Genomic DNA, 12,352 nt, shown 5'->3' with positions numbered 1-12,352 from the left:
TATGTAAAAAATGAAACGAAAAATGAAGTTGTTTCACAGAACAACCCAATAAACTCATAGAACTATCTATGTGACAGGAAACGGGGACGGGTCTTTTTCATAGGCAGTATTTCAATTCTAGCTCTGAATGACCCCTGGTTTACACCAGAGTAAGGAACATGTTTTAGCCCATGGACTGCATTGTCTTATAGGCAACCATTGGCAGGGCTGCATGCCAGTGATGGGCTGCAGGCCAGAGGCAAAAGTGAGCAACAGATCCTGCAAAACTCTCTTCACCCAGGCAAGCAAGATGCATAAGTGTAGTTCAAGGGCACTTTCCAGGCATGCAGAAACACTTGAGGTGGTCAAGGAGCAGAGTGGTGAGGCGAGGAGCCTGGGCAGAGTCCCAAGGCCCAGAGAAAGCCCCAGAGGGCTGCATTAGGCCCTAGGCCTTAGGTTCCTCACCTGTTTTGCACCAACAAAATGGGTTACTTGTGCAGACAGTTCTCCCGCATGAGAGACTTTTCTTGATTATATAATAAAGCTGATTATATGGGTTTTAGCAAAATGACTAAAATACTACTTTAAAAATATATGTGCTGAAAGACTGGAAACTCCTTATAGACTTTTTGAGTGATAAAGAATACGAACTTATGATATCTGGGTTTGAGGATTGAAGAAAATATTGCTTTTATAGAAAGCTGAACTGATGGGTGCTATCTTGGAGTGGATGTTTTGAATAATTTTCTACATAAGGCTGACAGACGAAGAATAAGAAGTTCTCTTTTCCCTTCCCTTTTCTTTTTTCTTTCTTTCCCTTCCCCCCTCCTGGTTTATGTTTTTAGATTATTTTATCTTTGATTAAACAGTACTGGATATTAACCTCTGTACATTTTCTTTCAAACATTAATAAAATTTATTTTAAAAAATGTTTGTGTTAAAAAGGTTGCTGCTTTTCTTTCAAACAATGAATTCAGCTACGTCTTTGTGTGGGGATGCAGGGAAATGAGGCTGTATCTGTCCAGTTCCTTTCCATAGCTATTTAATTATAGTCATTGGAATCTCCAATTATAAGGCATATGTGCCTTATCAATTAGCACTAATTACAGGAGGCTCAGATGTGGGTTGGGTAGATTTATTATTCATTATTATGTACTTATCCCACCCCTTCCTCTCAGGACCCCTGAATGGTATACATGGACCCTGCTATAAGTCAGGCTGAGAGAAAATAGTTTGCCCAAACTTCCCCCATAAGATTTATGGTCACGCAGCAACTTAAGCCCAATCTCTCTGGTCTATGTCCAACTTTCTAACCACACTACCTCTCTCCTACAAATGGTTAATAAGAATTCTTAACATGACTGGAACAGTTTCTTGGCACCAAGTTATGTCAGATTAATGGGGCACAGTCTTTCAAGAGTTCCCATGCCATCCCCCCCATGCAGGTTTTCATTTTATCCTTCTTTCCTTTGATTCTACACCCTTTGTTGTGCACATAAGGAGAATTTTCTTTTGTAGCAGCTCAAGCAACTTACGTATGACCACAAACCCCCAGATACAACAAGAAGCGGGCTAACAGACAAGATAACCAGGGTCAGCTTCCATCCGTGCACAAATCCTATGATAATGCCAGTCAAAAACGTGCTTAAATTCTGCATTATTATGCTGAGCTTGTCTCCAATTCCTTCGTGAATGGTGTTAATATCACTGCAATGAAGGATGAAAAATGTGAATGTCAGTTGATGTTTTTATTCAATAGTTAAGTCTTCAACGCCTTTTTGAATCGTGTTGAAATCACTGCCATTAAATACAAACTTCTCAGTATGGCAGCATATGTACCTTCCCATCCATTTGGTTATGAAGAAGGAATGCATATGCAAAAGCATTTAGGAACTAGCCATGTAGGGATTTACACCTGGCCCAAAGCTGGAATCAGTTTTTGTTACTGACCCCCCCCTTTCCCCAGATTATAATATAAAACAGAAACATCTTACTCTGTTAATCTCGTGTTCAGTGTTCCAATCTGGTTGGTATCAAACCAGGCCATCTCTTGGTGAAGTACAGCAAAAAAGAACTTCTCGCGTATCCTTGCTGTTTGTCTTGCGGAACTGGTCACAAAGGTCCACACCTGAATCATGCTGCAGAGCAAGACTCCAAATCCAATACCAACAAAGTAGTAAGCATGTCTGTTGAAGAAACGACAGGTCAGTGGGGTATTGCAAGCCAACGTTTCCCACATCACGTCCTCCAGGTGTTTGGGACAAGAACTCTCAACAGCACAGGTCATCCTGGCTAATAGATACGATGCGATTTAGAGTCCAAAATCTCTGGAGGGTATTAGGTTAGGGAACATTATTTCTATGCCACCATTCAGCTGAAGAGGCAGTTCGCAAAGCTTAGAAAGGTGAAGAGTGTCTTCTGTGCTACAACTGTTATATTGGGGAACTGAGGCTGCACACACAGTTAGGAAGTGCAAGTGCAAAACGAAACTGATCCGTTAGTGTGGCAGCACCTACATTTTGTAACTCCCTTCCTGCTGACATTAAGCAGGTGCCTTCACTGTACTCTTTTCAGTTCCTCCTTGAAATATTTCTGCTTATGCAAGCCTACCCAGACATGTGGAAGCTATATGTGTACAGTGGAACCTTGGTCCTCGCACAGCTTAGTTGGCGAATAAATCGGCTCCCGAATGCCGCAAACTCGGAAGTAAGTGTTCCGGTTCTCAAACGCTTTTGGGAAGCCGAATGTCTGATGCAGGAAGCTCCTGCAGCCAATCAGAAACCGCGCCTTGGTTTTCGAACAGTTTCAGGAGTCACTCGGATTTCCGTAACACATGGGTAGGCAAACTAAGGCGCAGGGGCCAGAACCGGCCCAATCGCCTTCTAAATCCGGCCTGCGGATGGTCCAGGAATCAGCATGTTTTTACATGAGTAGAATGTGTCCTTTTATTTAAAATGCATCTCTGGGTTATTTGTGGTGCATAGGAATTCGTTCATTTATTTATTTTTTCAAAATATAGTCCGGCCCCCACAAGGTCTGAGGGACAGTGGACTGGCCCCCTGCTGAAAAAGTTTGCTGACCCCTGCTGTAACAGATTAAGTTCAAGAACCAAGGTTCCACTGTATTATCTCTTTTTAGCAACAGTTGATTGTAATAATCTTCTGACTGCTTTTAAATACCCATTTTAACTTATTTTATGTAGAACTACCTAGTTTTTGGCTAGATTTCTTTAAAAAAAATGTTTTTATAAAATAAAACAAACAAGCCGTTTATGAATTCTGTTAAATAAAGGAACACAACGTGTTTGAAAGCAAGATGAAAGTCCATTGAGGGTAAATCTGTAACTGGCTACTAGCCATGATGACTATACATTACCTCATAAATCAGAGGCACATGTTTCATAGTACCTGTGTTCAAGCATTTGAAGAGTACGCTTTGGAAGAAAGACCCATATATCCTTCATGTCACTCTCATTATCAGAAGAAAATTCTTAACTAATGTTTTAATATAATTTTTCATGGTAATTGGGGAAAAAAGCATTGGGTTCTATCCAATGCTGGTCATATTCCTTGGAACAGACCCACTGAAATTAAGTTTATGTTGTGAACCACCCAGATACCTGTGGGTATAGGGTGGTATACAAATTTAATTCAACATTATCTGAATAGCTGTCACTGGGGAACAACTGTGGGAAGAGGGATGTGACTTCCCAACCAGCATCTGTTGGGTCTTTAATCTTCTTATGTTTTTAAAGTCAGCCATAGCTCAGTTAAAAAATAATAACTGGATAGGTCCTTACACGGCCATTTCGTTTTCTATATCTGAAGGTGGACATCCTGAGATATTAGCTGGTGCAGCATCTGCAAAATAGAAGGAAGTAGTTATAATTATCAGAAGGTTTTCTGGCAATGCCATCTTAGCATTTTTACATGGCATTGTTAATTATTACTTGACTTAACAACGAAAAGTCTCAAGTAAAGAAAGATTAAGAGTCACATGCGTTAAGCAGCTATCCAGTTTCTAACCTTCAGACCTGATCTCTTCATGATGTAGGCAACTTTCCTAGGCATTTTAAAAAATATGTCAGTGTCAATAAAACTACCGTATTTTTCGCTCCATAAGACGCACTTTCCCCCCTCCTAAAAAGTAAGGGGAAATGTGAGTGCGACTTATGGAGTGAATGGCGCTGCGCAGAGAGGGAGAACTGCGCAGCGCCCCTTCAGCGATGCGCCTGTCCTGCGAAGCCAGAGGAGGAACAGAGGGGGCTCCTTCTGTTCCTTCTCCCGCTTCGCTAAAGGGGCGCTGCACAGTGCTCTCTCTCTGCACAGCGCCTTTCCTGCGAAGGAGAGGCACTGCATAGAGAGGGAGAGCTGCGCAGCGCCCCTTCAGCGAAGCACCTCTACTGGCTTCTGCCTTAGCTGCACGCAGCCTCTTCCGGGCAGGGGGAGCCTTCATCCCACTACCTGGGAGAGGCCAGAACAGCCAGAGGCTATCCCAGAAGCCAGATTCCTCTTGCTGTTCTGGCTTCTGGGATTCAGAATATATTTTTTACTTTTTTTCCTCATCCCCAAACTAGGTGCACCTTATGGTCTGGTGCGTCTTATGGAGCGAAAAATACGGTACATTCAGTCCATGAGGGACCAAGCATGACATGTTAGTTTCATGTAATGTTTCCCAACTTAACGTAACTGGATTTAACAGAAGCATATGACTGTCACACAGCCACTAAGTAATACTAAACCCACAACCCCTCCACGGTGAAGTTGCTCATGAAAAAAGGAAAAATAAAATTGAGGGGTTTTTGGTTTTTTTAAGCACATAGCATTTGGAACCTGTTTTGAAACATGTGGCTTTTTCACCCCACCCCACCCATCCTATGTATCCTTACATCTCTGCTAATGCATTCTTTTAGTATGTAGACATCTAAGTATGAAACACGCAATTACCCAAACATATGAGATCCATTTTCAAGCCACTTTGTCCACACTGCTGAAACTGATGCCCAAGTGGACACTGATTTGTAGGCCGGATCCAGTTGCCATGGCTGCCAAACAGTAGCCATTTGCTTCTCTCAAGCTAAACTGCAGCAATGGGGAATCTCTGGCCCTTCAGAAGTTCTTGGACTTCAACTCCCATCAGCCCCAACTAGTGTGATCAATGATCAGAGGTGATGGGGTTTGTAGTTCAAGAATATCCGATGGGCTACAAGTTTCTCATTCATGCTGTCAAGATTTAACAACTTAAGCAAAGGTTCATTTATTTTATTTTATACTGAGTGCTTGGAGTAGCCTTTGCTTGATTACAGTTCATCAAGATTATGAATGTAAATTGTGGGGGTGGGGTGGGGAAGGTGAATACTGATCTCTAGCATTTTAAAGCTCTGTGTCTCCAACAATATTCTCAGTCTCTCCGTGTCTAGAAACTCAGGAAGCCCATAATATTCATATATTCTCTCTCTCACACACTGCTTTTTTTCTAAAACAATGTCTGGGGTGCTCTCATTTTCCTGCTCATATTGAAATATTGCCCCACAATGAGACCAAACTTAGATTCACAAAACATTTAGGGGTATGTGTACCCCTGTGTACCCCGCCCCCCAGAAAAAAGCACTGTGTGTGTGTTTATGTCTTATATTTATGTTATTTTTCTTTCTCATTATCCTGTGTATGACTGTAACACAGAATGCATTGATGATGATATGATAAAACTGAAAAGCAAATTAAAAATATATTAATAATAATAAAAAAAGAAACTCAATAATCCCAAAAAAGCACAGATGGGGCAAACTTAGTGATTTTTACCTGTAGCATTATTGAGACCGGTCGACACAAAGCTGTTTGTCATTTCACCGAAGACGATGATTAAAAGTGGCTGTCCAGTTCCAGCTGCAGCAGCTGCGATTAACCCCACTATCATTAAAATAATATCTAGCCCATCTGCAAAATGAAACTAAATTGAGAAAGAAAAAACAGGAGGAATCAGGTGAAATTATGGCAGAATGTGTGTATATATGTGTGTCTCATGAAAGGAGGAAAGGTAAAGTTACATTATATTAAGATAAATTATAGGATAAAAATTGGGAAGGATGGAAAGGATTTGCTGAAATAGCTAACCGAACTAGAATACAAAAAAGGGAGGTGTGAGGAGGTCAAGGAAACAAGTAAATGAAAGATAAGTTATGGGAAGGTTCGTTGTGTTTTTTTCTTCTTTCTTTTTTTAATTGTTTCTATTTTTCTATTTTTTGTTTTTTACAAGTTTGTGTTTAACTTGGTGTGTTTTCGTTCTCTTTTTGTAACCTTTAAAACTTTAATAAATAATATTTTATATATATATATATATATATATATATATATGTGTGTGTGTGTGTGTGTGTGTGTGTCTCTGTGTATATGCACGTATGTATGTACACACACATCATACTTAGTCTGCTGCTGGGCTTTCTTTTTGTTCTTCCTACCCTACTGGTGCTCTTCGTCCGCTTATGCAGAACAGACCTTTGTACCCTCCAACATTTCTCTGATGAAAATAGAGACATTCTAGTGTATTATTATTATTATTATTATTATTATTATTATTATTATTATTATTCCCCCATCTGGGCAGCTTCCAACATATACAAAAACATAATAAAACATTAAACATTTAAAAACTTCCCTATACAGGGCTGCCTTCAGATGTCTTCTAAAGGTTATATAATTATTTAGCTCCTTGACTTGGGGGATCACATAATTCCATACCCTCCAACATTTCTCTAATGAAAATAGGGACGTCCTAAGGAAAAGCAGGACATTCTTGGATCAAATCAGAAACCAAGATGGCTTCTGTAAATCCTGGACTGTCCATGGAAAACAGGGACACTTGGGAGGGTCTGGACCTTACGTTAGAAAGTCCTCTCTCCAGCTGAGAGTTTTCAGTCATCATTTTAACCTTCTCTCTCATGGCTTCTTTGTTCCCATTGATCTCTCCATCTCTGAGCAACTGGGAGTTGATCGACAGCCCACCTTTCACTTTTAGTTGACTAGGTCCTCACACTAGGTCAGGCATCTCCAAACTCGGCCCTCCAGCTCTTTTGGGACTACAACTCCCATCATCCCTAGCTAACAGGACCAGTGGTCAGGGATGATGGGAATTGTAGTCCCAAAACAGCTGGAGGGTCGAGATTGGGGATGCTTCAAAATCTCATTTTGAAGAAAAAGAGACATGGCTAGTTGTCTTCCTCATATTTTGTATTGTAGGATCAAGAGCAGGGCTTGGGCTCATATATCTCCTCATCACTCTTCCCCTAAAACAGAGCTTTCCATACCTGGCCCTCCAGGTATTGTTAGGAGTCCCATCAGTCCCAGCCAGAAGGACCAATGGTCAAGGATGAAGGGAGTCCAACAACATCTGGAGGCCACCAGGTTCCTGTGGGTTATGTTGTTTGTGCTATGGAGGAAATGGGGAAGGGGTACATGTCTCTGAGTGATGCTCCTGATGTCACCACATTTGTAGATGTGAGGAAGGTATACATCTGAGCCAACCAAAGAAAATGACAAAGGCAAAGAAGCATACTGACCAGCTCGAAAAAGCCAACTGCCTGCCCTTTCTTCTTTGGCTTCTCATTTTTCTTTCTGAAAAGTTTTGAACAGAAAAGCAAGTCAGCTGAGGTCATTTGTGGAAAATGAAAGGCATCAAAGTGCATAAGGAAAAACCTACTTTTTCTTCTTCTTCTTTAAATGACCATTTGGTGTTGGTTCTTCATCCAAATGGAAAGAAGGGTTGTCATAGGCTGGAGGATCTGTTGATGGGAAAGTCAGTTGGATTTCATAGAAATAGTTGGGTTGGAATCCAAAAAATTCGTTTGAAACTTTATTCACTGAATTCTCCAGGAACACGCTTACGTTTGGCAGGTGCCAGCCCCATACCCTAAACACATCTACAAACTATATAAATCTAACTACTGACTCAGACTGAAATTCTAAATATACTTACTTGGAAGCAGGACCCATAGAAATCAGTGAGACCTGCTTCTCAGTGAATGTGGAGATTGGACTTGCAATAGGATTGCAAATTTTAGAAGCAAGTCCCTGAAATGTTCAATGAGCGAAAGAAATACTATAGATATTAAATTTAAAATCAAAGCAATTGTTTCTATTACTGATGCAATAATTAATCTGCATTGTGCCTGAAAACGCAGACAATTCTTTCTGTTGTACATTAATGAAGATTAATCGTTGCACTGTGAAAATGTTCCCATTTACCAACAAGTCTGAAAACACGTTAGATTTTTATAGAGACACCTTACTAATATGTGTAAAATAAATGAAATAAGGAATGCTCCCCTTGCAGTACACACCATGTGCCAATGAGGTGATTTAAAACATATGGGTTTCCCCCCCGCTAAATATTTTAAAAATAATGTTTCAATCTGCTAATGAGTTCACAGGTCTTCACCAATAATATCTCAAGAAGATTTCAGTAGACTTCCACCCCCAAACCACAAATGCATTACTTTCTCAACAAAAAGTATTTTATTATTTGGAAGAAAGGTCATTGCAGGAACAGGTCTTTGGAAATTCTCACACCCAACAAGTCACATAATAATAATAATAATAATAATAATAATAATAATAATAAATTTTATTTATATCCCGCCCTCCCCAGCCGAAGCCGGGCTCAGGGCGGCTAACAATAATCAAATAATCAAACAATCAAATAATCACACATTCTAAAAATATTTCATTATAAAAATTAATTAAAATCAAATTAATGGCAACCGATTATGCAAAATTCTGTTCAGGTTGCCAGAGGAGGGAGTCAGGCTGCGCCCTGACCAAAGGCCTGGTGGAACAACTCTGTCTTGCAGGCCCTGCGGAAAGATGTCAGGTCCCGCAGGGCCCTAGTCTCTTGTGACAGAGCATTCCACCAGATTGGAGCCGCAGCCGAGAAGGCCCTGGCTCTAGTTGAGGCCAGCCTAACCTCTCTGAGGCCTGGGACCTTGAGGATGTTATTATTTGCAGACCGTAGGTTTCTCTGTGGGGCATACCAGGAGAGGCGGTCCCGTAGGTACGAGGGTCCTAGGCCGTATAGGGCTTTAAAGGTTAAAACCAGCACCTTAAACCTGATCCTGTACTCCACCGGGAGCCAGTGCAGCTGGTATAGTACCGGATGAATGTGATCTCGCAGCGAAGACCCCATAAGGAGTCTTGCCGCGGCATTCTGCACCCGCTGGAGTTTCTGGGTCAGTCTCAAGGGCAGCCCCACGTAGAGTGAGTTACAATAATCCAGTCTGGAGGTGACCATCGCATGGATCACAGTGGCTAGGTCAGGGCGAGAGAGATAAGGGGCCAACTGCTTAGCTTGGCGGAGATGAAAAAATGCCGCCTTTGTTATAGCTGTAATCTGCGCCTCCATAGAGAGGGAGGTATCGAAGATTACACCCAAACTCTTAATGGATGGTGCTGGCACTAATTGCACCCCTGCAAGAGATGGGAGTTGCCCCCTCAATCCCATATCGTCCCGCCCCAGCCAGAGGACCTCTGTCTTCGAAGGATTAAACTTCAACCGGCTCCCACGGTAACCATCCAGCCACAGCTTCCAGACATCTCGCCAGTGTGTCTGGGGCCGAGTCAGGATGGCCATCCATCAACAGATAGAGTTGGGTGTCATCAGCATACTGATGGCAACCCAGCCCAAAACTCCGGACAAGCTGGGCGAGGGGGCGCATAAAGATGTTAAAAAGCATCGGGGAGAGAATTGCACCCTGAGGCACTCCACACACCAAGGAGTGGCGCAATGACAAATCCCCCCCAAGCGCCACCCTCTGTCCCCGACCAGAGAGAAACGAGCGCAGCCATTGAAGGACTGTGCCCTGGATCCCCACGTCGGCAAGGCGGTGGTCCAGGAGTTCGTGATCGACCATGTCGAAGGCTGCTGACAGGTCTAGAAGAATCAGCAGCCCCGACCCGCCTCGATCCAGCTGCCTGCGGAGATCATCTGTTAGGGCGACCAGAGCCGTCTCGGTCCCATGACCAGCGCGGAAGCCGGACTGGAATGGATCCAGAGCAGATGTTTCATCCAGAAACCTACCAAGCTGTTCAGCAACCGCTCTCTCAATCACCTTACCCAGGAATGGAAGATTCGAGACTGGGCGGTAATTGGATAGATCTAAGGGATCTAATGATGTTTTCTTTAAGAGCGGATGCACCACTGCCTCCTTCAGTTCCCCTGGGAATATCCCGGTGCCAAGGGACAAATTGATGATATCCCCCAGGGGGGCCCGCACCTCGTCTGGACATGCTCTAATCAGCCATGACGGGCACGGGTCAAGAGGACAGGTGGTGGGCTTTCCAGCTCGGAGGAGTCTGTCCACATCGGCTGGAGATATCCGGTCAAAGTGGTCCAATACTGGACCCGAGGATAGTCGAGGGGCCTCCAGTTCCTTTATTGTATCCAAATCGGCAGGGAGGTCATGGCGGAGCAACAGGACCTTCTCCGCAAAAAAGCTCGCAAATGCCTCACAGCTGTGTGTCAGATTGTTATTTAAATTTGGCTGTCCTTCAAGGGACGTTAAAGACCGAATTATACTAAATAATTGCTCCGGGCGAGAGCTAGCGGATGCAATGGAGGCTGAGAAGTAAGACTTCTTAGCGGCCTTCACTGCCATCTCATAGGTTTTCATAAAAACCCTATAAGATGTTCCTGAGGCTCCGTCACGGGCACCCCGCCATACTCGCTCTAGCCGTCTGAGGTCCCGCTTCATTTTCCGAAGCTCCTTGGTAAACCAGGGAGCCCGGTTTCTGCGGGGTGCTTAGGTGCAATCTCATCGATGGCTGCCAGGAGCTGGGTATTCCAGCCCTCAACAAGCTCAGTCAATGAGTCGCCAGGGGGAGCAAGGTCCCGCAAGGCTTGACGGAATCTATCAGGGTCCATCAGCCTCTGCGGGCGAGCCCAAATCGGCTCGCCACCTAAGCAGGGTGGGGGTGGAAAGTCAATCCTGGCTTTCAGAGCGTAGTGATCAGACCATGGCACCTTCATCGAAGGAGACGTGATCACATCTATACCGGCGCCAAAGATCAAATCCAGCGTGTGGCCTGCTTGATGTGACATATGAGTCACATTACTGGGTAGGTGGGAAAGTAGCACAATAGCTTCAAAAATGTCCATTTTAAGTTATTAGATGCAGATTGGAAATCTACACAAGTATTATGGCAAAGTTAAAACACATGTACTTCCACAATATTGTGAAAACTGGCACAATGGGTAAATAAAAACCAAAATTTGTTGTAATTACTATTAGCCACTTAAATTAAAAAAAAAATGGGACTCAGAAATAAATATTTGGAGGGGGAAACAACAAAGTAGTTATAGCTGTTGAATACAATTTCATGGCTATCCAAATTCACAACATCTTGCCCTATTGTTATAACCATTCCTAAACAAAGGGATCCAAATATTAAGGAGTAACGAAATATATTACAACTTACCAATTTTGGACACTTGATTCACTGTGTAACTTCTCATGGTTTTGTTCTATGGTCCCGTTTATGGTAGAGAGGTAAATGGTGTTCACCCCAAATCTGTGTAAAAAGAGCACAGTGATATAATATACCCATTTTTAAAACTGACGTTTAAAATTTTTTTTAGATCACCTTCATTTTTCCTTATTTCATTCTTTTTACACATTTGTATCATTAATACCCTCTGGACAGGATCAATATTGTATAATATAATTTATTCTGATCCTTATTAAACATCGAGATGTAATTTTCATGGTTTATTTGTGGAAATATCTGCTTATTCAAATTGGGGGGCACATCAGCAATATGCAAAGGAAATGGTGTCTCAGAGTGCCAAAATTCTGACACGCTTTTTCCATACAAAAGGTGGCAATCACATACCATCGGCACTTGAAGTGTTTAAAGCTAAACCCCTAGTACAGTTATTATATGGGGCTCAGATCTGGACAGGTGCTCACCTTGGATCTACAGAAGCTGTTCAGTCTAAATTCCTAAGACAATTTTTTCCTGTTCCATCCTGTGTTCATTGTGCTTAGAGGCTAACCTCCCCTCTGTTGAATTACAGATTTGGTGTAGGACATTTAATTATTGGCTTCGGCTAAATTTAAACCCCACTAGTCTACTACCCTTAATATCGCAGGATTGTCATGAGAGCACTTGGACTAAAATTGTCAACCAAAAACTTTATTTTTCTGGTTTAACACCACAACTGTTATTAACACTGGGCTTCGGTACAGCAAATAATTTAATTAGACAGCACCTATATGATACTGAGAAACAGAATAATTTGGTCACGATAAGGAAATTTTGTATGATTATTTTCCACCTAGCCATTTTGATATGTTGGCACCCTATTTGCAAAATGTAACAATTCC

At 42.4% G+C, this 12,352-nt stretch overlaps 1 protein-coding gene across 3 annotated transcripts in view; it reads right to left on the bottom strand.

Annotated features, from left to right (window-relative positions):
- The window catches only part of ABCB5 (ATP binding cassette subfamily B member 5), a 54,098-nt gene that overhangs the window by 29,280 nt on the left and 12,466 nt on the right, over positions 1-12,352 (bottom strand). For 2 of the 3 annotated variants that reach the window (XM_079947886.1, XM_079947885.1), the window contains exons 2-8: positions 11,445-11,537; positions 7,675-7,756; positions 7,535-7,589; positions 5,781-5,928; positions 3,779-3,839; positions 1,974-2,165; positions 1,515-1,686 (exon numbers count right to left, since the gene is read on the bottom strand). In XM_079947886.1, coding sequence (XP_079804012.1) covers positions 1,515-1,686; positions 1,974-2,165; positions 3,779-3,839; positions 5,781-5,928; positions 7,535-7,589; positions 7,675-7,756; positions 11,445-11,481 — 747 coding nt within the window. In that variant the 5' untranslated portion in view covers positions 11,482-11,537. Of the gene's footprint in view, positions 1-1,514; positions 1,687-1,973; positions 2,166-3,778; positions 3,840-5,780; positions 5,929-7,534; positions 7,590-7,670; positions 7,757-11,444; positions 11,538-12,352 lie in introns of those variants that run through there. The other variant, XM_079947887.1, reaches the window with a different exon arrangement.

This window comes from Podarcis cretensis (genome assembly GCF_951804945.1).
Source record: "Podarcis cretensis genome assembly, chromosome: 12".
NCBI lineage: Eukaryota > Metazoa > Chordata > Lepidosauria > Squamata > Lacertidae > Podarcis > Podarcis cretensis.
This window is presented reverse-complemented; position numbering and strand designations above follow the sequence as displayed.